This window comes from Phaeoacremonium minimum, assembly GCF_000392275.1.
Source record: "Phaeoacremonium minimum UCRPA7 unplaced genomic scaffold PA7_03_scaffold_359, whole genome shotgun sequence".
In the NCBI taxonomy this organism is placed as follows: domain Eukaryota; kingdom Fungi; phylum Ascomycota; class Sordariomycetes; order Togniniales; family Togniniaceae; genus Phaeoacremonium; species Phaeoacremonium minimum.
This window is the reverse complement of record NW_006921263.1, coordinates 644,902-664,880: the sequence shown is the minus strand read 5'-3', so window position 1 is coordinate 664,880 and position 19,979 is coordinate 644,902. Positions and strand designations below refer to the sequence as shown.

At 51.2% G+C, this 19,979-nt stretch overlaps 5 protein-coding genes across 5 annotated transcripts; 4 read left to right on the top strand and 1 right to left on the bottom strand.

Annotated features, from left to right (window-relative positions):
* Window positions 1-4,337: 4,337 nt before the first annotated feature.
* UCRPA7_4739 (putative nadh:flavin oxidoreductase protein) lies at window positions 4,338-5,575 on the top strand (the record flags this gene model as incomplete). The annotated part of the gene is made up of 6 exons (XM_007917290.1): window positions 4,338-4,344; window positions 4,623-4,705; window positions 4,770-4,886; window positions 4,949-5,164; window positions 5,248-5,505; window positions 5,573-5,575. 6 exons carry the CDS (start codon window positions 4,338-4,340, stop codon window positions 5,573-5,575), a joined length of 684 nt encoding a protein of 227 aa, XP_007915481.1.
* A 1,547-nt stretch (window positions 5,576-7,122) lies between these two features.
* UCRPA7_4738 (putative long-chain-fatty-acid- ligase protein) lies at window positions 7,123-9,232 on the top strand (the record flags this gene model as incomplete). The annotated part of the gene is made up of 2 exons (XM_007917289.1): window positions 7,123-9,081; window positions 9,143-9,232. 2 exons carry the CDS (start codon window positions 7,123-7,125, stop codon window positions 9,230-9,232), a joined length of 2,049 nt encoding a protein of 682 aa, XP_007915480.1.
* Window positions 9,233-9,677: 445 nt separating this feature from the next.
* UCRPA7_4737 (putative ubiquitin carboxyl-terminal hydrolase 2 protein) lies at window positions 9,678-11,211 on the bottom strand (the record flags this gene model as incomplete). The annotated part of the gene is made up of 3 exons (XM_007917288.1): window positions 9,678-10,429; window positions 10,502-10,544; window positions 10,597-11,211. The coding sequence occupies 3 exons, from the start codon at window positions 11,209-11,211 to the stop codon at window positions 9,678-9,680; spliced, it is 1,410 nt and encodes a 469-aa protein (XP_007915479.1).
* A 2,718-nt stretch (window positions 11,212-13,929) lies between these two features.
* UCRPA7_4736 (putative vacuolar protein sorting-associated protein 27 protein) lies at window positions 13,930-15,424 on the top strand (the record flags this gene model as incomplete). Its single annotated transcript, XM_007917287.1, has 4 exons — window positions 13,930-14,003; window positions 14,074-14,206; window positions 14,262-14,546; window positions 14,603-15,424. The coding sequence occupies 4 exons, from the start codon at window positions 13,930-13,932 to the stop codon at window positions 15,422-15,424; spliced, it is 1,314 nt and encodes a 437-aa protein (XP_007915478.1).
* Window positions 15,425-18,865: 3,441 nt separating this feature from the next.
* Window positions 18,866-19,647, top strand: UCRPA7_4735 (hypothetical protein; the record flags this gene model as incomplete). The annotated part of the gene is made up of 3 exons (XM_007917286.1): window positions 18,866-18,868; window positions 19,046-19,162; window positions 19,216-19,647. The coding sequence occupies 3 exons, from the start codon at window positions 18,866-18,868 to the stop codon at window positions 19,645-19,647; spliced, it is 552 nt and encodes a 183-aa protein (XP_007915477.1).
* Window positions 19,648-19,979: the final 332 nt, after the last annotated feature.

Sequence of the window (19,979 nt, the reverse complement as noted above, 5' to 3'; positions counted from 1 at the left end):
CCCGCCCCGCGGGTTGAACTTCTATACCCACACCTTTACATTAGAAGTCCGTCGAATGAACGTACCTGAATAAGGGAACATGCTCTGGACTCGAGTCGAGAATGGCCGAGAATTGGTTTAATTGTCCGGCGAGAAAGACCACGCACGGGTGGGCAGGTTGCTAACGGAACTATACCATAGGTGTTTCGAACCATATGGAAAGACCTTCGTAATTTGATCTTGTTTTTTCGTTGTGTCTATTATTGAATTCGAATAGAAGTGTGATTAAATTGACAATTGATGGACCTGGGTTACAATACTATCGGATTGTATTCGTGATCAGATGTCAGAAGAAATACCCGAGGGCTACCAGCTGTCAATTATATGTAGCTAGCGCTGTGATCCTTCTAGACTGCTTAGTTACGGCTCCAGCTGAGGTCTGTAGGGCGAATCTCCACAATTATGCTGCTTGTCTAACTCCATATGTAGGTATTACCAACTAGTGGCCGTACTCAACACTAGACAGTGGTCCAGGTTTCAATAATCAAGTCTGTAGCTACATTCCAGATACTAATTCGGCTCTATCTAGTCCAAAAGTCTAGATAACACCTTCAAACATGGGGTCAGGATAGTGTAGTCTCCGCTGGTGGCAATGATCTCAATGGTATCCTATAAAGAGCAAGACCTGGCGACTCTCGCCTCGAAGACTAGGTTCTTTTCCCAAAGTCTATCGGGGACATAGCATTGTTTGCCGCTTACACTCGCTTGTTCGTTGTATCTATTAGGATTTCAAAATGCAGAGGCAGTTTTTCATCGCTCAGCTTTTCACTTGGGCAGCATCAGCCAAGCTGAGTCTTACTTTGACCCACAGCTCAAGCATAACAACCTCGGTGCAATGTGCCACACAGCTGCAATGCTCATCCGCAAAAGGGTCTATTCCAACGACGACTAAAACCACTCAGCTGCTACCAGATGTTGTGCTTGTTCTAACCAAGTCAACTCCAACGCTCTCTGTTACTCCTTCACCGGTTCTTAGCTTCGAGACTCAAGTCGAGACAAGTACTGTGACGATATCGGACGCTGCTGTCACGGATACATTTTCGACGACATCTACAGTCCAGATATTGGACACTATTACTACCCAGGTCACTTCAACGACCACGGAGACTGACATTTCGACCTCGACGTATACCCAAACTGTCACTATCGAGCCCAGCCCGGGCTTTGTTCCCGTTGACCAGTCAGCTGGTACGAGCAATTATGGGGCCAAGGTCAAGAGGATGGGAAACCCTCACGGCAGTGAACTTCGCGCACGGGGACAGAAGTATAAATCTCAGGACCAATGCACTTTCGCAGCTGCTGTAACATGTAAGCTGAATAGCCTTTGTTCTAGCCCAACGTAGAGCTTACATTAAATCCAGGCACCGATTACCTTCAGCCCCAGTGGACAGAAGAGGTCATTATCGTCATGCCTAGCGTGACTACAACTCTGGCGCCATCGACTATCGTCTCTACCGTCACATCAACGGCGACCAGCACTTCCACTCTTGTACCCGCCCACGTCACGGAGACTCTTAGCTTCACGGCAACGGAGTCGAGCACAATTACCATAACTAGCACCGAAATTGACGTGAGTTCTGCCTACTGATTTGTGCTTCCTTGGCAACCTAATCATGTTGAGTATCACTGGCTAACCCTCGCTCTAGACCACCACGACGAGTTCCTCCGTAGTAGCGACCGTCACTGCTAACTATTACGCGGCTTGCGGTCCTGACAATCTGCTGGGCCCACAGGTTGCCGATGGCTCGTACATAGACTCGTGGATCTATGTCGATACTCCTTACGACATGTACTTCAGGGCCTCGTCAGCATACGACTGCTGTGTTGCGTGCATCACCAATCCAGTCTGCCCGTACTCATTCTGGCAAAATGGACAGTGCACGGCGCCTCAGAATGAACAATGTTCAGATAATTATGTGGCGTATATCAGCACGGACGAGACGAACCGAGATGTAGTGGTGTCAAATGGATATTGTGGGAGCATCTCGTTGTAGAGGGCGAGAGAATCTTTGCGACAGAATGAGGTGCGCCAATAGCTGAGGAATCAGAAGGATGATCGGCATTGCTAAGTCAGAGTTCTTGTTAGCGAGAAATGTATCTTGTAATGCGAGAATACAATATCATGCTGTATCAGGTATTTCAAAAGCAGGAACTCATTGATCGGCTGTCTCCTGGAATGGCATTGGCTATGTTGTAAATGCGCTATCCGGGCTTTCGTTCAGCATCGCAAGATATTTTCCTACATAGCAGCTGTTAGTCCTTTGGAAGCCCTCTGGAAATAATGACCTCATACCGGCGCCGCACCACCGCCTGCTGACAGTCCGCAGCATAGTCTCCATTGCGCTCAGAGAGCTCCAGATTCCATCGTCATGAGTTTCCCGATAGAGACGACGCTGAGCTCTTATTCCAAGATAAAGGGAGTACGGCACAAACGGAGAGAGCGCATTTATGTCGACGCTTGTCTCCACTGAGTTATTGAAACGTTTAGATATGCGGGTAATAAGGTCTAATGTACGTCGTAGCGCGGACTTTGGCTTGAGATCTGGTCCGTCAGACCCTGGGGACAAGTTTGGATACGTGTTATAGAGTGTAATGAGGGCACTGTGGGCCACTAGTCAGTATCATTGAGAAAGTCTGGTGCAACCGGATATCACCGATAGGAGAAGCAATACCTAAAACAAAGTCCTATAGAGCCGCAGTATCTGGGCCATGGTTGTGGATCTTCTTCAGGCAGAAGCCTGATATAGGCCTCTAGCGCTTGGGCAAGGAGTTTCGCTTCCTCAGCATTGAATGCTTTGTCTGTAGTAGGTTGGTGAAGGTGGGTGAGCAGGCGGTCTAACAGGTGAGAAATTTGTGCTTGTCGTGCGAAAGCGCCCACTCGCATGCTTGATGGCGTAGAGAGATCAAGGAACTCAGAATGCTCAAGGTTTCAGTTAATGTCTAAATTCACTTGATTGATGATATAGCTACAAAGTAGGGGATGTTGCTTACCTCCGCGTAGTGGGTATTTTGCTCTCGTGGCAGTTGGTTGGGCTGGCCTAGATCTTGTGTAGCAGTTGATTTTGTGATGTTGCGTTCGATGGCATGGCATCTATGATAGCATCAATAAGTTTACAATGTACGAACACGTCATTTCTCAACATGTAGCTTACCTATCCAGTGTCACGATCCCCCACCAGAGCCTCAAGTCTTCCTCTGACCCGACCCTGTCTGAGCATGCCCTACCGTTCACTCCGATCGCCGCAGCAGTCCTCACTACGTCCCCTATAGACACATATGCGGCCGGCTCAATTCCATGGCCGAACTCAAATAATGATAGCAGGAGCTTTGCACTGACTAAATCCGTTGAGAACTCGCTAGCTGACTCGACAAGTCCAATGCCTGCTTTTACGGCGGCGTAAAGCGGTGTTTCGACCGTTGCGCTCTGAAGACTAGGATTGGTCACAATTAGAGCCATACTTAGTGTGAGGAGCACGTAGCTCGCTTGCGGTTTTGCGGGTAGTGTTTCGAGTTGCGTCATGTGTGAAGCTTCGTTCAAGACAGGCATCCATAAGTGGACCGTATGGAAGTACCTCCGTACTACATCTTGAACTTGAGCTGCAGCCCCTATTATGTGGTGGAGCTGTGCGGCGAGATTCACTTCGGCGCTTTGTGAATGAGTACAAGATGCGAATAAGGGAAGTTGTGTTTGCGATTTGGCTACACATGTAATGGAAGGCTGAATTCTTGACTTTATCGTCATGGAGCTGGAACCTCCTGTGCTGATCTTCAATGATGTGCGTTTAGAAGCTTCAAAACTGTAACGACATGGCCTTTGAAGGCTATTGCCAAGTCAGGTATCAGTATGAATGGTTCACTTAGCTCCATAATCACTAATCGTCTCTTACCGTACACAGAGCGAGCAGCTGGGAACCGCCTTGTCGCATTTGCGCTTACGATCCCGGCAGGGGATGCAGACTTGAGAAGCTGTGGAAGGACACATCAAGCAGTATACATGAAAATGACAGTTACTGGTGTTAAATGATAAGGCAAATGCAATGTAAAGACGAGGGTGGGTGATTCCATGTTATACGCTAACAGATTTGCGGATTACTGAACGAGTAATGGAGAAGCGGATGCGGATGCAGAGATCGCGTGCGGGTGCGGATCTGTTCTCTTCCTAGTCTCGACGCGGATGCGGCGATATGCATCATTAGCTTCATTTTGGGAAGTGGAATAGCTGGCTTCAAAATTGAACTGAAGCGTCAATTGACAATCTGTTGAACCTAGCAAAGTTTTTGAGCTCCCCGACTCCCAACATGAGATGTAAGTTTCTGTTGCTTGAACTTCGTGCTAATAAGGACTGTATAAATCGCCCCTTGCCTCTATCAACAATGGTTTGTAAAGAGTGACCAGCTCAAGTTACTTCTATCTAGCTCACAGTTTCAGTTTCTCAAAGTGGTATTGCTGAAGGCTACCCACCATGTCAATCTCTCAGGATACTCGTAAACTCTTTTCTCCTCTCCGAGTAGGCAACATGGATCTCACCCATCGTGTTGTCATGGGTCCTCTAACTCGAGCTCGCTGCTCCAATCATATACCAGGGGTTATGAATGCTGAGTACTATAGCCAGCGGGCTACACCGGGCGGCCTTATAATCACTGAGGGAACACATCTCTCTGTCAGGGTGAGTGCAGCATGTTGTTTCGCAATGGGAGTCACTCCTGGCCTTTGTTAATGGGGTTCTGTAGGCCGGCAATTTTCATAATGTCCCAGGAATCTACACACCTGAGCAAATTGCTGGCTGGCGTCTGGTAGTTGACGCTGTTCATGCCAAGGGCGCACACATATTCTGCCAATTATGGCATGTGAGTCATTGACTCCCGTATTGCAAAGGGACCGAAATCAAAAACTCTGACTCTACAAGCAGACGGGTCGAGTCGCAGTCTCTATTCAGATGAATGGACTTCCTCCTCTGAGCGCCTCGGCCACAAAACTTGACTTTACCAATGCCTTTACCTCTGTCGGAAGGGTTCCGAACGAGATGGCGAAGGAGATGACCATTAAGGACATAGAGACCACAATCAAAGATTATGTCCATGCCGCAAAATGCGCGATGGAGGCAGGATTTGATGGCGTTGAGGTCGTACGTCTACCGTCTTCCTACTATCATTTCTGCCACACTATTTCCTTGTGAATGTCAACTAACATCGACACCTCCATGTCCAGTTAGCGGGAAACGGTTATCTTCCTGACCAGTTCATTAACTCCCGAACCAATTTGCGGACCGATGCCTATGGAGGGTCCCTCATCAACCGCGCTCGCTTCCCGCTCCAGGTTGTTGACGCCGTAGCTACTGCTGTTGGCGCCAACAAGACAGGGATTCGCCTGTCCCCTTGGGGAACAGTCCAAATGCCTCTGGACGCTGATCCGGCAGCGACATTTACCTACATGTGTCACGAACTGGATAAGCGCGGGCTAGCCTACGTATGTCTGAGCCAGCCACGCAGCGACTTGTTTCTTGATGCAGCAACTAAGCTTCGGAACCTCGAAGTAGCTGTTGAAAATGGAGATGTTGCGGAAAGAATATTTGAGGATGTGAGCTTGGATAAGATACTCGCGGAGTTGAGACATACCGTCAGATTTGTGAACGGCGGGTATGATGGGCAAAACTGTTTCCATGAGGTGGAAAGCGGCCTGGTCGATGCAGTCGTGTTTTCGCGAACTTTCATTCCAAATCCTGATTTGGTAGAACGGGTTCGAAAAGGGTGGCCGTTTGCAGAGGTTGAAGATAAAAAGCTGTATTATGTTGGTGGTGCAAAGGGCTATACCGACTGGCCAGTTTACAAAATTTAGACTAGACGCTCCGTTTCATTTTTGCCTTCGTTCTTGGAGAGCAAATTCACACTGCTCTACGATGCTAACTCACAATACCTTGCATCAGGGAAACTTTGATTGCCTATAAGCGACACTGCTATAGAAGAAAGAGTCTGCAGTACCTACCTAGGTAGATAGCTTAAACTGTGCTCATAGACTAATACAAATCTGCAATCTGAAGTGTCCTTGGCATCCTTAGTCTAAATAGTTGTCAACTCTGCAACCTCAGCCTATGCATATGTGTCTGGTTTGTCTTAAGCCGAGGTGAAGAAACTCAGCCCGATAAGACAATCAGGACTGTGCAAGTCATACAAGTCGTAATCAATTAATTATTTTGTACTATTGGTGTTGTCGTACAAATCAGCGAAAGGCTGCAAGCTGCGGGGACAGGGATTGGATGTAACGGTGCCCCAACCCCCAACAAGCTAGTCTACCTAGGGAGCTCACCTGTCTAGGGCAGGCCTAGCAGGGCGCCAGAGGCCTCGTGCCTCGGCGCAGCTGAACGATCTGGCCTCGGCGATCTGGCCTCGCACAGCGGAACGTCACAAGAAAGCCCACACGTGCTCTCATTCGTCCCGAGGAGCAAAGAGGAGCAATGGGGACACCGACAGCTACTGGAATCATCTCCAGCTAGTCCTCCTTGTTGCTAGCTCCGCCTTGCTGTAGGCGCAATCAGTAAGCGTTTACTGGCTTCTTGCCAGGCTTGCACGTCATTCAGTGGCACCTGCGCTGTACTGTCTTGGGTACCTAAGGTTGGCACCCACCACCCTATAAGAAACTTGCGGAAAGAACGGTAGATCCGCATGGTCCGTGGTCAAGTGTCCCTTCCCTACAAGCTTTAGCTCACACTAAGGTGCCCATCCTGTATGCAGCTCTTGCCATGAATAGACGTGAAGTAATCTCTTCCATACTCAGCTTCCCCTCCTCAACAATTTCTTCCTCCCCTCCGCCCGTTGTTGGCTGTGACGGTATATCGTGAACACTCCGGTCCTCCAGTCAGAGTCGGCCTGATAGTTCTCCCGAGCTCTTACTGCTCTGCTGTCCGTCGAGAGAATCTAGTTCAGAGCAAGCTGTCAATTTGAACTCCAGCTGCCACCGCCCATTATTGCGCGCTTCTTCCTCTGTCTGTCTGGTCTCGCTCTCAGTTGCTTCTACCTCCTCCTCGACCATTCCATCGTCAGAGCCGGCATGTTGTCATACCGGGATGTGGGCATTATGCCCTTAAACATGGTGCAAAAACCGCCGTTTACCGTCGAGGACCCCAATGCAAAACCCGTCGAAGGCGAGACCATTCCGCGCCGACATCCCAAAGCCAAGAATGGCCTCCTAACACGCCCGGCCGACGACGTTAGCACAGTGTTCGAGCTGCTGAAGCGAAGCGCCGAGAACCACCCCGACGAGCCGGCCGTCGGCAGCCGGAAGCTGATCAAGATTCACAAGGAGATGAAAAAGGTGCCCAAGATGGTAGACGGCGAGATACAGGAGGTTGAAAAGGAATGGCAGTATTTCGAGTTGTCGGGCTACTCTTTCATAACGCATGGCGAGTACGAGACGCTCACCCGACAGCTCGGGTCAGGTATGCGGAAACTCGGTCTACAGCCACACGACAAGCTACACCTCTTCGCGAGCACCAGCGCACAGTGGCTCAGCATGAGCCATGCTTGCTCTGTTCAGTCCATGGCTATAGTGACCGCTTATGACACGCTTGGCGCAAGTGGCTTTGAGCATACCCTAATCCAGTCCAAACCAAAAGCGCTATTCATCGACCCTCACCTGTTCAAGACCGTCGTTGGCCCACTCAAGAACGCCCCGAGTGTCAAGCATATCATCTACAATGATAGCACGCACCAGCCCATACCAGACAAGCAAATCGATGAATTCAAGGCCGCCCACCCGGAGCTCACGGTGCTTAGCATCGAAGAACTCCGTGCCTTGGGAGAAGACCATCCTGTGGACCCTGTCCCACCAAAACCTCAAGATCTCTATTGTATCATGTACACATCAGGCAGTACTGGCCTTCCCAAGGGTGTACCTATCACCCACGCAGGTTTTGTGGCTGCGGTCGCGGGCCTGTATGCTATAGTAGAAGAGTGTGTGAGCCCCAGGGAGGTGCTCTTAGCATACTTGCCCTTGGCTCACATCTTCGAGATGGTCGTCGAGAATCTTGTCATCTTTGTCGGCGCCACACTTGGTTACGGCTCTGCTCGCACGCTGGTGGACTCGAGCATGCGGAACTGCGCTGGTGATATGCGTGAGCTGAAGCCTACGATTTTGGTAGGCGTACCACAGGTCTGGGAAACAGTGAAGAAGGGTGTCATGAGCCGGGTAAGCTCGTCTGGCCCGCTTATCAAGAACCTCTTCTGGGGTGTGTTCAATTTGAAGTCTATGCTCGTCAAGTACGGATTACCTGGTGCGACACTTTTCGACAATGCTGTATTTGGGCAGGTCCGCAAGATGACCGGCGGCAGACTACGCTTCATTGTCAACGGCGCCAGCGGTATTTCGGACAGTACGCGGCATTTCATGTCGATGGTGGTGGCACCCATGATCAACGGCTACGGCCTTACCGAGACCTCTGGCAACGGCGCAGTCGGATCACCTTTACAATGGACGGAATCCGCCATTGGTCCAATCTCAGCTGCAATCGAGGTCAAGCTTGTGTCATTACCAGAGCTGAATTACTCTGCCGATTCGAATCCGCCGCAGGGCGAGATTCTCATGCGAGGCGCTCCGGTTCTGTCAGAATACTTCGACAATCCCGAGGAGACCGAGAAGGCAATCACGCCGGATGGCTGGTTCCACACCGGTGACGTCGGCGAATGGGACTCCAATGGTCACCTGCGCGTCATTGACCGTGTGAAGAACCTAGTCAAGTTACAGGGCGGCGAGTACATTGCTCTCGAGAAACTCGAGGCCGTGTATCGCGGAAGCCATGTGGTGCACAATGTCATGATCTACGGCAGCGGCTCTCACCCGCGACCGATTGCAGTCATCAGCCCTAATGAGGCTAAGCTAAAGGAGATCGCAGAGAGCCTAGGTGTCAATGAGCACGACATGCACAGGAGCGCAAAGGTCAAAGACGCTGCGCTCAAGGATCTGGTCTCGGTGGGTAGAAAGGCTGGGCTGACGGGGCTCGAGCTGGTGTCGGGTGTGGTATTGGTCGAGGACGAGTGGACGCCGGTCAATGTGAGTTTCTTCCCCTTTGTTCTATTGCCCGTGAGAGCCAACGCTGACTGACTCGACAAAGGGCCTCGTAACGGCAACGCAAAAGGTCAATCGTAGAGCGCTGAAAGAAAAGTACAAGAAAGATATTGAAGACGCTTTCGGTAGAGATTGAGTCCGGGGCTAAGGGCTTATGATGCTTCCCATTTTGTGGAAATTTTGTCGTTGTTAGTTTATGGGACATGACTTCACGACTTGTACAATAATTGGAGTATTCCGGGCGGCAGATGTCCCATACCGGATCACCAAGGCGTATTCGAGCATGTGTAACTGTAATGATATCCTTCTTCTAACGCAAAAGACTGGAACGCTTCGTACAATCGTAGGGGCTGTCTCTTCTCTAGCTTGCTTGAAAAGAAATAGCTTGGTGAGACTCCCCTGGATGCAGTATACCGCCAACTCCCCCGAATTTGAACAAGAAAAACGATATATGTGCTATGCTTGTTGTATGTGCTCAGACCTCCAATCCCATTTACCAAAGCGAGGCCATGGGACGATAGATGGCGCCTAGATCGGCAGGCGTTGGTATAGTTGAAGACATGATCCAGATGTCTCGATATTTACCTGCTTACGTCCCTCCTCTGGTAAAAGACAATGTACGCCGTGCCTGCGCCATCCTTGTACAGCTTGCGCATATCGTCGGGCGTCCTGATATTATAAGGCGTCACACGCTCGTCATTGAAAAGGTGCCACTGCGTGGGGTCGCTTGCGTACTCGTCGCGCACGTACGACCAGTAGTGGCCGCTCCGCAGACCGCCAGCGTGCAGGACGACCGCATAGGCGTCGTAGATGAACGGCCCCTGGAAGTGGTGGTCGGCGACGCCGCCGGGGTTGTCGCGCAGGAAGTACGGCGACATGTCGACGTCTCGGAGCGGGAACTCGACTTCGGTGTGGTCCTTGATGTCGCCGGAGCCGAAGCGGCGGATCTGCAGGCAGAGCAGGTCCGGGAGGCGCGCGAAGCGCTGCTCGCGGATGGACGTCCCGTGCTTTTGGCACTTGTCGCACTTGTAGTCGGCCATGTCTTCGGTGTGCGTGTATGCCTGGAGTGAAGCCTCTAGCGTTGAGCGTCGCTGAATGGCCAGGGGCACGAGGTCGAATGCCTCGTACCTGGTCGTCTTATACTGGCATGACTTGCAGCTGGTTATAGTGGCGTCCAGTCCGCGCCAGTACTTCGTGATGAGCGAAGCGTTGCTCTTGATATACTGATTCCAGTACTCCACCGCCCCTTCGAGGACAGATCGCCCATTCAGATCCGGTTGTTTAATCAGCTCGGGTTGGTCACGACGAACATTAGTCTCATCGTGAATCTCCGCTGTTATGAACGACAGAAACTCCTGCGCGTCTTGTTGTTCGGAGCCGCCGAGAACATGCCTATGCTCTCTACGATATCCCCTAGCATCTTTCGAGCTGATATGCGCTATATAGTCCTACGTAATGATCATTAGCATCTAATATTGTGAGATTGAAGAGATCGCTTACCATCAAGGTTTTAGCTTGCATGGCCTTGAATTTGCCATTTTGCATCCAGTGGAACAAATTTGCAACAATTTTAGTGAGAAGCTGTGGCGGCATAATCTTCTCGTCGATTTTCTTTGGAACTTGGTACGTTCTTGTCCACTCTCCACTTAGAAGCTCCTCCGCGAATCCAGTCGAGCCGAACATTGCCTGGATGGAGCTGTTGGCATAGCACCAGGCTCCCGGGTTATGCAAGCCGACGAGGTTCTTGGTGCGCTTGCTGCCGCTATTGATTCTTGTCTGCTTGGAGATGACATGCTGATCTCGGTCGTCGGCATCACTGAGACCACTATAGCTGGGTCGCGGGAGAGCTGGAGCAGGGCGGGCCGGGGGCGCTGGTATGGGATCGTAGTGCTGGGCAGCTCCGAGAGGAAGGCGTGGTGTCATAGGTTCCTCCTCGACCGGGGAGGTCATGGACTCCTGAATAGCAGAGGCCGGAGGGAACCGCCGCAGGAATTCCTCTGTTGTGCGAACAAAGGGATCAGACGTCAACGTCTCCGTCCACCGCCTTGCCTCGGCGGGATCCTGGATCGGTCTCGTGGCACGTCGTGGCCCTAACCTTCTGTTTGGCGATGACATACTGAATGTGGGTTTTGGTGTTCGTTGTATAGTACTGGGTAGTGTCTTGGATGTCTGTAGAGAATGGCTTCCCATTACATTACTCCATGCTTCCAATCCGCCTTCTAGTAATTTGGGATTTCGGTTGTCAGATTCCCGATCGACATTGTCATAATAGGTGAGAGCGTTATATATATTGGCAAGGGCATTATCCCGAGTATCACTATTCCGATTGCGGCTGATCGTGGTAGATTCTTGGTCGTAGAAGACAATGAGATCGAAGTCGTGGCGTCTTTCGAAAATCCTTTGTTCCTCGGCGGGACTCAGGACGATCGCATCCATGATATCGTCTCCAGAAATATTTTCCCTTGAAAGAACTTCCGGCTCTATGCAAATGGTGGATTGGGACATAATATGCCCATCGTCGAAATCCTCTCTGCTCCGCACGTCTATCAAGAGAATCTTGATATCTTTAGTGCCGGCGCGCTGCAGCTTCACGAGGTCATCCACAGTGATCGTATTCCCTGATGGAATACTAGGCTGTTGACGCTTTTGCGCCGGACCTGGCCCTGAGCTATGGGACGGCACGAAATAATCGTTACTAGGCGGTGACTTTACACTGTTCGTGGCGTTGGTCGAAAAGGAGGTGGTTGAGTTTGTCCGGCTGAACATGCCGCGAGGCGTGCTTGACGGTAGCTCAGCAGCCTCGCTGGAAACAGTACCGCGAGCAGGACTGTATATAGCATCAGGAACTTTGGGCATTCCGGGGAGAGATCCGTCAATGTGCACGATCGGCTTGCTCGTGGCTGGCATATCTCGCGGGCCCATTGGCTTAGAAGGCCCAATTGGCAGTGTCCTCACAAGAGGATCTTGGCCAATAGACGATCTGCCAGAGCGAAGGTTGGCGAACCTTGCTTCCAAAGCCTCTTTGCCGGATGGGGATCCTCCTGGTTTGACAGCATTGCCGTGCAGTGCTTGAGGCTTTGGCCGCACTGCAGGCCCGGAACGTCGCGGAGCCTCATGGTCATTCACCGCACCGCCTCCTACCGAATTTCCATTTATCGAAGGCTGCCTGGCATGATCTCGATGCTCGGGTGCAGATGATGCAGTGCTTGTCCTACCACTTTGCTGCCCCGAAGAACCTGGCTTGGACTTTGTCGGCTGCACCCCAGTCTTCTCGTTATCGGCCTTTATTTCCTGCTTGATACGCTCGAAAGCGCTATGGTGCACGTTGATTTTCTTGATCAGTTTCGTATAGCGGTCGCCTAATGCTCTCCTGTCGCCCTGGAAGCTGACATAGTCTCGATGTCGAGGAATGACTTCGGCGGCTATCGTGTATGATCGCATGTATTCTTGCAGCGCCAGGTCGGGACGCTTGAAATCTTTGAACGTCTCTGCCGACCGCATAGATCCCTCCGCAGCAGCCAGCACTGTCTCGATCGGAGTGTTTTCGTCAACATCGGCGGTAACATGCGTGAGATCATCTATGTGTGGTAGAGGCCGTTTGGCTCCCCTGCCGCCGCCAAAGCTATTTCTATTGACTCCGTAGGAAGAAGCCGCGCCATTGTTAAGCACAGTCGCCGCCTCCGAAGTCGCGACAGGACTCATGATTCTCCGCAGGCCCTTTGGAGGTGGTGCGACGCTATCATAACCTGACGACCCGTCTCATGGATACGGAGCACAGCTCGCAAGGTGTCTTGGTATCAATAGCCGGTCTAAGAATGGTGAATGGAACAGAAGGTTTCGGGACGCGGGCAGGGCGGGCATGAGTGGCAAGCGCTCTAGAACAGCAGGCGTTCGAGGACGTTTGTCGATGTTACGATGCGGGGACTCAGCGCGGGCGGCATCCTTTGTTCACAAAGGTCGTCGATCGGCCGGAGGAGCCCCTCTTCCAAAGATGAGAGCTATTATTTGAAGAGACAGGGAACTCGTCGGAGGTCGGAGGGTGGTTGCTCTACCATGCGGCAGCAGTGAGTTGTTTGGACGTTAAAACAGTAATAGTGTTGGTCTGGTCCAACACGAGGCGAGGAGATGACGGTGTTTCTGGCAATCGTCGTCAAAAAATGGCAATGCTGAGCCTCGCCCCCAGGTTTGGTTGGGTACCTCCAAGGTACTGTCTTTTTCTTTTTCCAGTTACCCCTGCGATGCATATTAGCGTGGCTCCACGTGCTAGCAGCTTGGAACCTCAAAGTACCGACAAAGTTCCTACTGCTTTCCTGTCCAGCAACCTTGGGAATTGAAGGGCCCGGGGCAGGGGAGCTCTTCAGTGGCCTTGTCAGCGCGTCCTTGGACTGATTACGCCGCCACCTGCACACACTTCGTCATCTCTCCCAGCGGTCATTGCCGCCCAGCCCACTAAGCAGAAGGCAGCCACATTGCTGCACAGTAGCTATACCACGCTAGATCCTGGTTGGGGCAAGCTGCAGCAAGCGAGGCTTCCGCTCTGGACCTTGCGTAGTCCGTTAGGTTGACTTTAACGTACCGTAGGTTAAGCTCGACCGACAAGCAACACACTGACACCTCAAACGTCCCCGACTCCATCATCCAAACACACCAGCTCTTACCTCCGCCCTGCATCGAGGCTGAACAGCATCGTGGTCGAGATCATCATCGTGCATTCTGCAGCTACACCATCCCTCCACTGCGCGCAGCGTGTCTGTTCTGATCATCCAGCAAAGTATCCCCGACTGACAACGTCATCCTGTCCCCGCGCGCGCGCCTCTTCCATCTTCAAGAACGATGATGGGTTGGTGGTCGTCCTCCGCGACAACCGCTCTGGACGAGCAGATCGAGAAAGCCACAAGTAGCAGCCTGTACGCATGCGCTTTTTTCTCGTCAGAGATTCTCCCCAGACGATGTGCTAACCATCTGCGACAAATGCAGCGAGGACATAGCTCTCAACCTCGAGATTTCCGATGTCATCAGATCCAAGACCGTACCGCCGAAAGAGGCCATGCGCTCTCTCAAGAAGCGTATCGGCAACAAGAACCCCAATACTCAACTGAGTGCGCTGAACGTATGCGACTGCCTACCCGGATCGAAACGAGATCAATACGCTGACTTGGGGATAGCTCACGGATACATGTTTCAAGAATGGAGGGCAGCACTTCCTCATAGAGATTGCGTCTCGCGAGTTCATGGAAAGTTTGGTCTCACTGCTGAAGGCCGTTGGACCAGCCTCGGTAAACTCGGAGGTCAGAGGAAAGATCCTGGAGCTGATCCAGTCTTGGGCTGCGGCAACAGAAAGTCGTTACGACCTTTCGTATATCGGTGAAGTCTACAAGACTCTCCAGCGCGAGGGCTTTCAGTTTCCTCCGCGAGTGACTGTAGCGAGTAGTATGATAGACAGTAGTGCGGTAAGCTTTCGACCCCATACATTCTCTACGTTTCCCTGCTAATCATGCGATCGCAGCCGCCTGAATGGGTCGACTCAGACGTATGCATGCGGTGTCGAACGCCCTTCACTTTTACCAACAGAAAGCATCACTGTCGGAACTGTGGAAACTGCTTTGACCAGCAGTGCTCTACCAAGTCAATCCCCCTGCCTCATCTTGGCATACTACAAGCCGTAAGGGTTGATGACGGATGCTACGCAAAGCTTACGGACAAGTCTGGAAAGGGTGGCGGCAGTGGGCCTGGTCAGGAGCGCTCGACTTTGTACTCGAACTTCCCTCCGAAAGCTCGTAGTACCTCTGGCATGCAACCCCGCGATGCCAGGATTGACGATGGTTTTGATGAGGATTTGAAGAAGGCCCTGGCTATGAGTCTAGAGGAAGTGCGAAGCCATTCAAGGGGCTACGTGCCAAATCAGACCAACGGATCTAGTCCTGAACAAACGAAGGTGAACGGTCATTCGCCAACGCCGAAGCCTGCCGCCGTCGAAGAAGAGGATGAAGATCTGAAAGCTGCCATTGCGGCATCACTTGCAGATATGGAGGAGCAGAAGAAGAAACATGCTGCAGCTCTCAAGGAGCACACCTCGACGGCCGGAGCCACATCATCGGCACCTTTTGCTTTGCCAAAGAATGACTATGAACTCACTCCTGTCGAAGCTGAGAACATCAATCTCTTTTCCACCCTTGTCGACCGACTTCAGTCGCAACCCCCTGGCACCATTCTGAGAGAGCCTCAGATTCAGGAGCTATATGACAGTATTGGTACCTTGCGACCGAAACTAGCGAGGACGTACGGAGAGACAATGAGCAAGCATGGTAAGTGTTTGAGATACCTGTAGCTCTACAAGTACTAACGGCCGGTCAGATACCCTCTTAGATTTGCACGCAAAACTCTCTACCGTTGTTCGCTATTACGATCGTATGCTAGAAGAGCGCCTTTCCAAAGCTTACAGCCAACACAGTATTGGGGGATATAACCTTCCAGCCCCTCGCCAGACTTCGAACCCATACCCATCTATACAGGGTAACATTCCCACCGGAGTAGGCGGACCAGCAGAGAGCTTCTACACTGGAGAGCAGCCTCAGCCTGATTATGGACGCCCAGTACCCCAACAGCCTTATGCTCAGCCCAGTCAGCCCACACCTCAGCCTCCGTATGCGGCGTACGACAAGCGAGCATCGATCTCTGGGCCTTCTCAAAACCAGTACGCTCCGCAGAGAGCGGACAGCTGGCGAGCACCCGCCCCTTCGGCTCCTACGCAGTACTCATCACAGCCCGGCTATCCCCCAAATGAGGCCCCACCTCCTCAAGCAAGTCAGCCTCAAGCACCGCAGGAACCAGTTGGTACCACTCCCACAAACGACCCCAATGCTTCGTTCTATTTCCAGCAACCCGGGCAACCTCAACAGGCGCCTCCTACAGCTGCTCCTTCTGAGCCTCTATCCTCCCCCTATCCTAATTTACAGCAATCCATACAATATCAACCATCACTTCCCCAGACTCCTGCGTCCGTGCCTGCGCAACCAGTCCAGCAAGCTCATCAAGCACCCTCTGCTCCACCACAACAGCCGCAAGCCCCGTACTGGCAGCACCCGGCAGCACAGCATGTACAAGTCCCTGCGCCTTCATCTGCGCCGTGGCAGCAAGCCCCGAGTGTGCCATACAACAACTATAGTCAGGAGGCATTTCCGTCTGCACCGCAACACGCCCCAGCGCCTAAACAGCCGGTGGTGGAAGAGAGTCTGATTGAGCTTTGATTCAGGAGGGGTCTTCATAATTATCTGCTGGGCATGATCACAATTACCAGCTTGGAAGCGGAGAGTGTCCGCCTCCATGGTTATTTGGAGAGAAAGAATGTATTCTAGCAAGCCATGAGCATTTCGCATTTTGGTGAATGGCCCGGAAAGACCTGACTTTCAATTGAAAAGCTCTAGATTGAGCTTGGTTGTCTCAAGTCATCGGGTTGAGTTTGTATGCTATAGTTCCATACCGTACTCTAGGACCAGTTTAGATCAAGAAGCGGTACGCGAGCCTCTGCGGCGTACCTCTTGGTGTCTTTCGGTAGATTCCACCACATTCTGTGCGTTTGCTGCCTACCGGACGAAGCTGTTTGACGTCTCCATTGTGTAAAATTTCTAGTGTCAGCCTCTAAAGTGAACAAAGGCTTAAGGACTTTGAAAAAAATGCTTTTTCTGTCACGCAACGAAAAAAGGGTCCTGTCAACGGAGCGAATGAATTGAGATTGAGAAGAAGCCCACCTCAGCTATATCATCAAGCTGAAAACGGCAATTCCATGAGGATGGTCCTAGTTAGCTTGATTGAATTGTCAAATATCATGAGATCGTACCAGCGACTTTTCTTTGTGTGCAACCGGATGCGGATATGGTGTTGCGGAAGCAGGCCAAGAACAAAGAGCGCATGTTAGAGCTGTCGAAATTAGTGTTGCATTTCAATTAGAAACTCATTCCACAAAGAACATCCTGAATCAAGTTACATTGAACTGCTCAGAATCTCTCATCTAATTTTGAGCTTCTAGTCTCTTCATCTCCAGTTTCGTAGACCATTGCTTCAACTCCGTCCAGAGAGATTCGTCAACTTGAGATAGTCTGCTTCACCGCGACCATGGCCAAACGAGCAATCCCAAAGAGCCTCCAGCCTGATGCAGACGAGAAGGCACTCAAGGAAAAGGAGCTTCGACTAGCAAGACGCATCCAATTCCTCGGTCGTGAGCTCGATGAAGACGAGCTTGCGGAGAGGGTACCCAGCGGTCCAAGCCCAAGTGTCGTGCAAAACAACAAGAGAGTCAGGAAATTTTACAAATGCTTGCCCCGACACTATCATGATGTTGAAACTTCTACGCTGCCACCCAGGGCGGCATTGCGCAAGCGCCAGACGCCGCTCCCACCATGGCAGTACGATGAGGCCGATGAGATTCGTACGACGCTCCCGATGACAAGGCGCAAGCCAGGGACAGCGAGCCAGACTAAGCCAGCAGCAAGAAAAGAGGCTGTCCAGGTCACCAACCGGCCAGTAACGGCCCAAAACACGAGCAATATTCAGGCGAAACCAGCAACTGCTGTTGACGGCACCGCACTGCAAGCAATGACAGACCAAGAGTTACGCGATCTCATCCTAGCCGAAGGAACGACGGATGTATTGATGCAGGCTGCTGTGAATATCTTGTCAGAGAGGACTCGCCAAAAGTTCCCAGACATTGCACCAGAAACTACGCCTGTCGCCCCTCAAACTGTGACACAGGTTGGCCCAATAGTCACTGCTCCAGGCACAAGCAATAAAACCACTCTACCAGAAACGTCAAACGCAAGTGTGGAGGCTGTTGTCAAGGCCATGTTAGAGAATCTTCACCGAACCGGCCCAGCAGTGATGCCACAGGCCACTCCTGCGACTACACAAACTGACACACCAGCTGGACCAACTTCTTCTTCTATCAAGCGGGTGGGAGATAGTCAAATCGATACGCAGCAGTCATCACCGAAGAAGCCCAAGCTAGATATAAAGTCCATGACCAAGCTTTTGAGGCCAGATGGTCCCCAGTTCAATAAACAGGCCAAAAAGTACGCCCGCGTTGCGAACAAGCTGCCGCCGTCCCAATGTCTATGGGATGACAAGTTTGTCGAAGCGCAGGAGATTAAGGTCGTCGATTCTCCGGACCATCCATGGCGCAATACCTCCGTATCTAAACAATATGGATTCGATATAAAGGGGCTTTCGGTGCCACTTCCATGCTTGTCGTACGAGAATGCAGTGTGGATTCCTTGCGATAATGCTTCTCAAGATGACGGAGGGCTTACTACGAAATATGTTCTCCAGAGCAATCCGAATGGTCACCCTCCAAAGCTCGTGAAATTCAACTATAGGGGTCACCTCCCAATCGCATCAAGGCTTGGTAACAGTCTTTGGACGACGAGGCGCTTGCCCTCAAGTGTCCATTCCCCTGCTCACCCGAACAGATCGTTTCAGGTGCAGAACATCATTTTACGCAACGCTAGAATGACAGGTTCACCACACTTTGTTGAAGCATGGGGTCATAATGACCAACTTACGCATGAAGTCGTGGCTGAGGAGTACTTGGATAGGGGAACCCTCGCCATGGAGAAGCATCTCAAGAAGTTGCGGGATATGTCAAATCCATCATATGCTTGGCGAGTTCTACAGTGCCTTACAAAGAGCATCTCAGTCATGGCTTATGGTTCAGAAGATCCGTACCAAAGAGTTCCTCAATGGATAGAGATAGTTCTTCTTGACTGGAGGCCGCAAAATGGTAAGCTTTTTTCCTCCTCCATATTCAACCTCGTTATGTTAATATGTTGACTTTGTAAAGTCTTTGTCGGGCCCAAGAATCTTGCAGATGACTACCACACTTGTGGCGCGAAACAAACTTGTTTTAAAGTGAGTGTTGAAACTCTTCTTTTGATAAAGGTAAACTGACATTTCTTAGCTCGGTTATTTTGAACAATCATTGTTGATCTACCCTCCTGGCAAGGATCGTGACGGGCAACGCGAGGAGAATCTGCAAGATTCGGATGTGTTCTCTCTAGGCTGGCATCTCCCTCCTGTAAGTGATCTCGATACGGCGCCTTCATAGGCGGACACTAATGATCTATGTAGGAGTCAAAAGAGGCGCGTACGCTTCACTCGAAGAAAGCTGGCTTGCAAGAGCGGCTCGACCACCCTATAGCTGGCCGTTACAATTATAAGACCAATATCTATCAGATGGCAGACATGCTGCGAAAATTTCGCGGATGGTTCGAAGAAGATGAACTCAGCGACGAGGCGAAGAAGCTCTTGGAGCAAGATCTTGCTGGAGACTTCGAGACCCCTTCTAAAAAGGGTCAGGTTCGTCCCAAAGAGTTACGACAGGTTGTGCCCAACCTGAAGCTCTCTAAAGTCAGATTCAACAGGGTCCTGGAGGCATGCCTGCGCGAAAGTCCTGCTGAGCGGCCGGAGATAGGCTGGCTACTGGCTCAAGCTGCCATTGGCCTTGCTGAAGCTGGCAACACGCCTGAACAACCTGATGAAGATGTTTCTAGTGACTCTTAGCGACTTCTGAAGAGCTGAAGAGAAAGCGAGTCTCTAGGTACTTACTCTAACGGAATCTGTGTCGCAACTTATATGGAAATGATTTGCTGTCTTCCTAGGACTTAGTTGATGGAACTTTAGCCGTGAATTGCTCATTCGAGAGCTCGTAGCTTTTGAAAGTCTTCAGTCTACCAACTCTTACATTACAGGCGCTCGGAATGGAGAGGGGTCACTTCAAAGGGTTATCAAGACGGTCCAACGGTACTGATGCTAATGGGGCAAGTGGTGGTCTAAGTCGGGCGATGCTTATTGTGCGATGTATTCTTTCACTTCTGTTGTTAATTCCAAAGTTA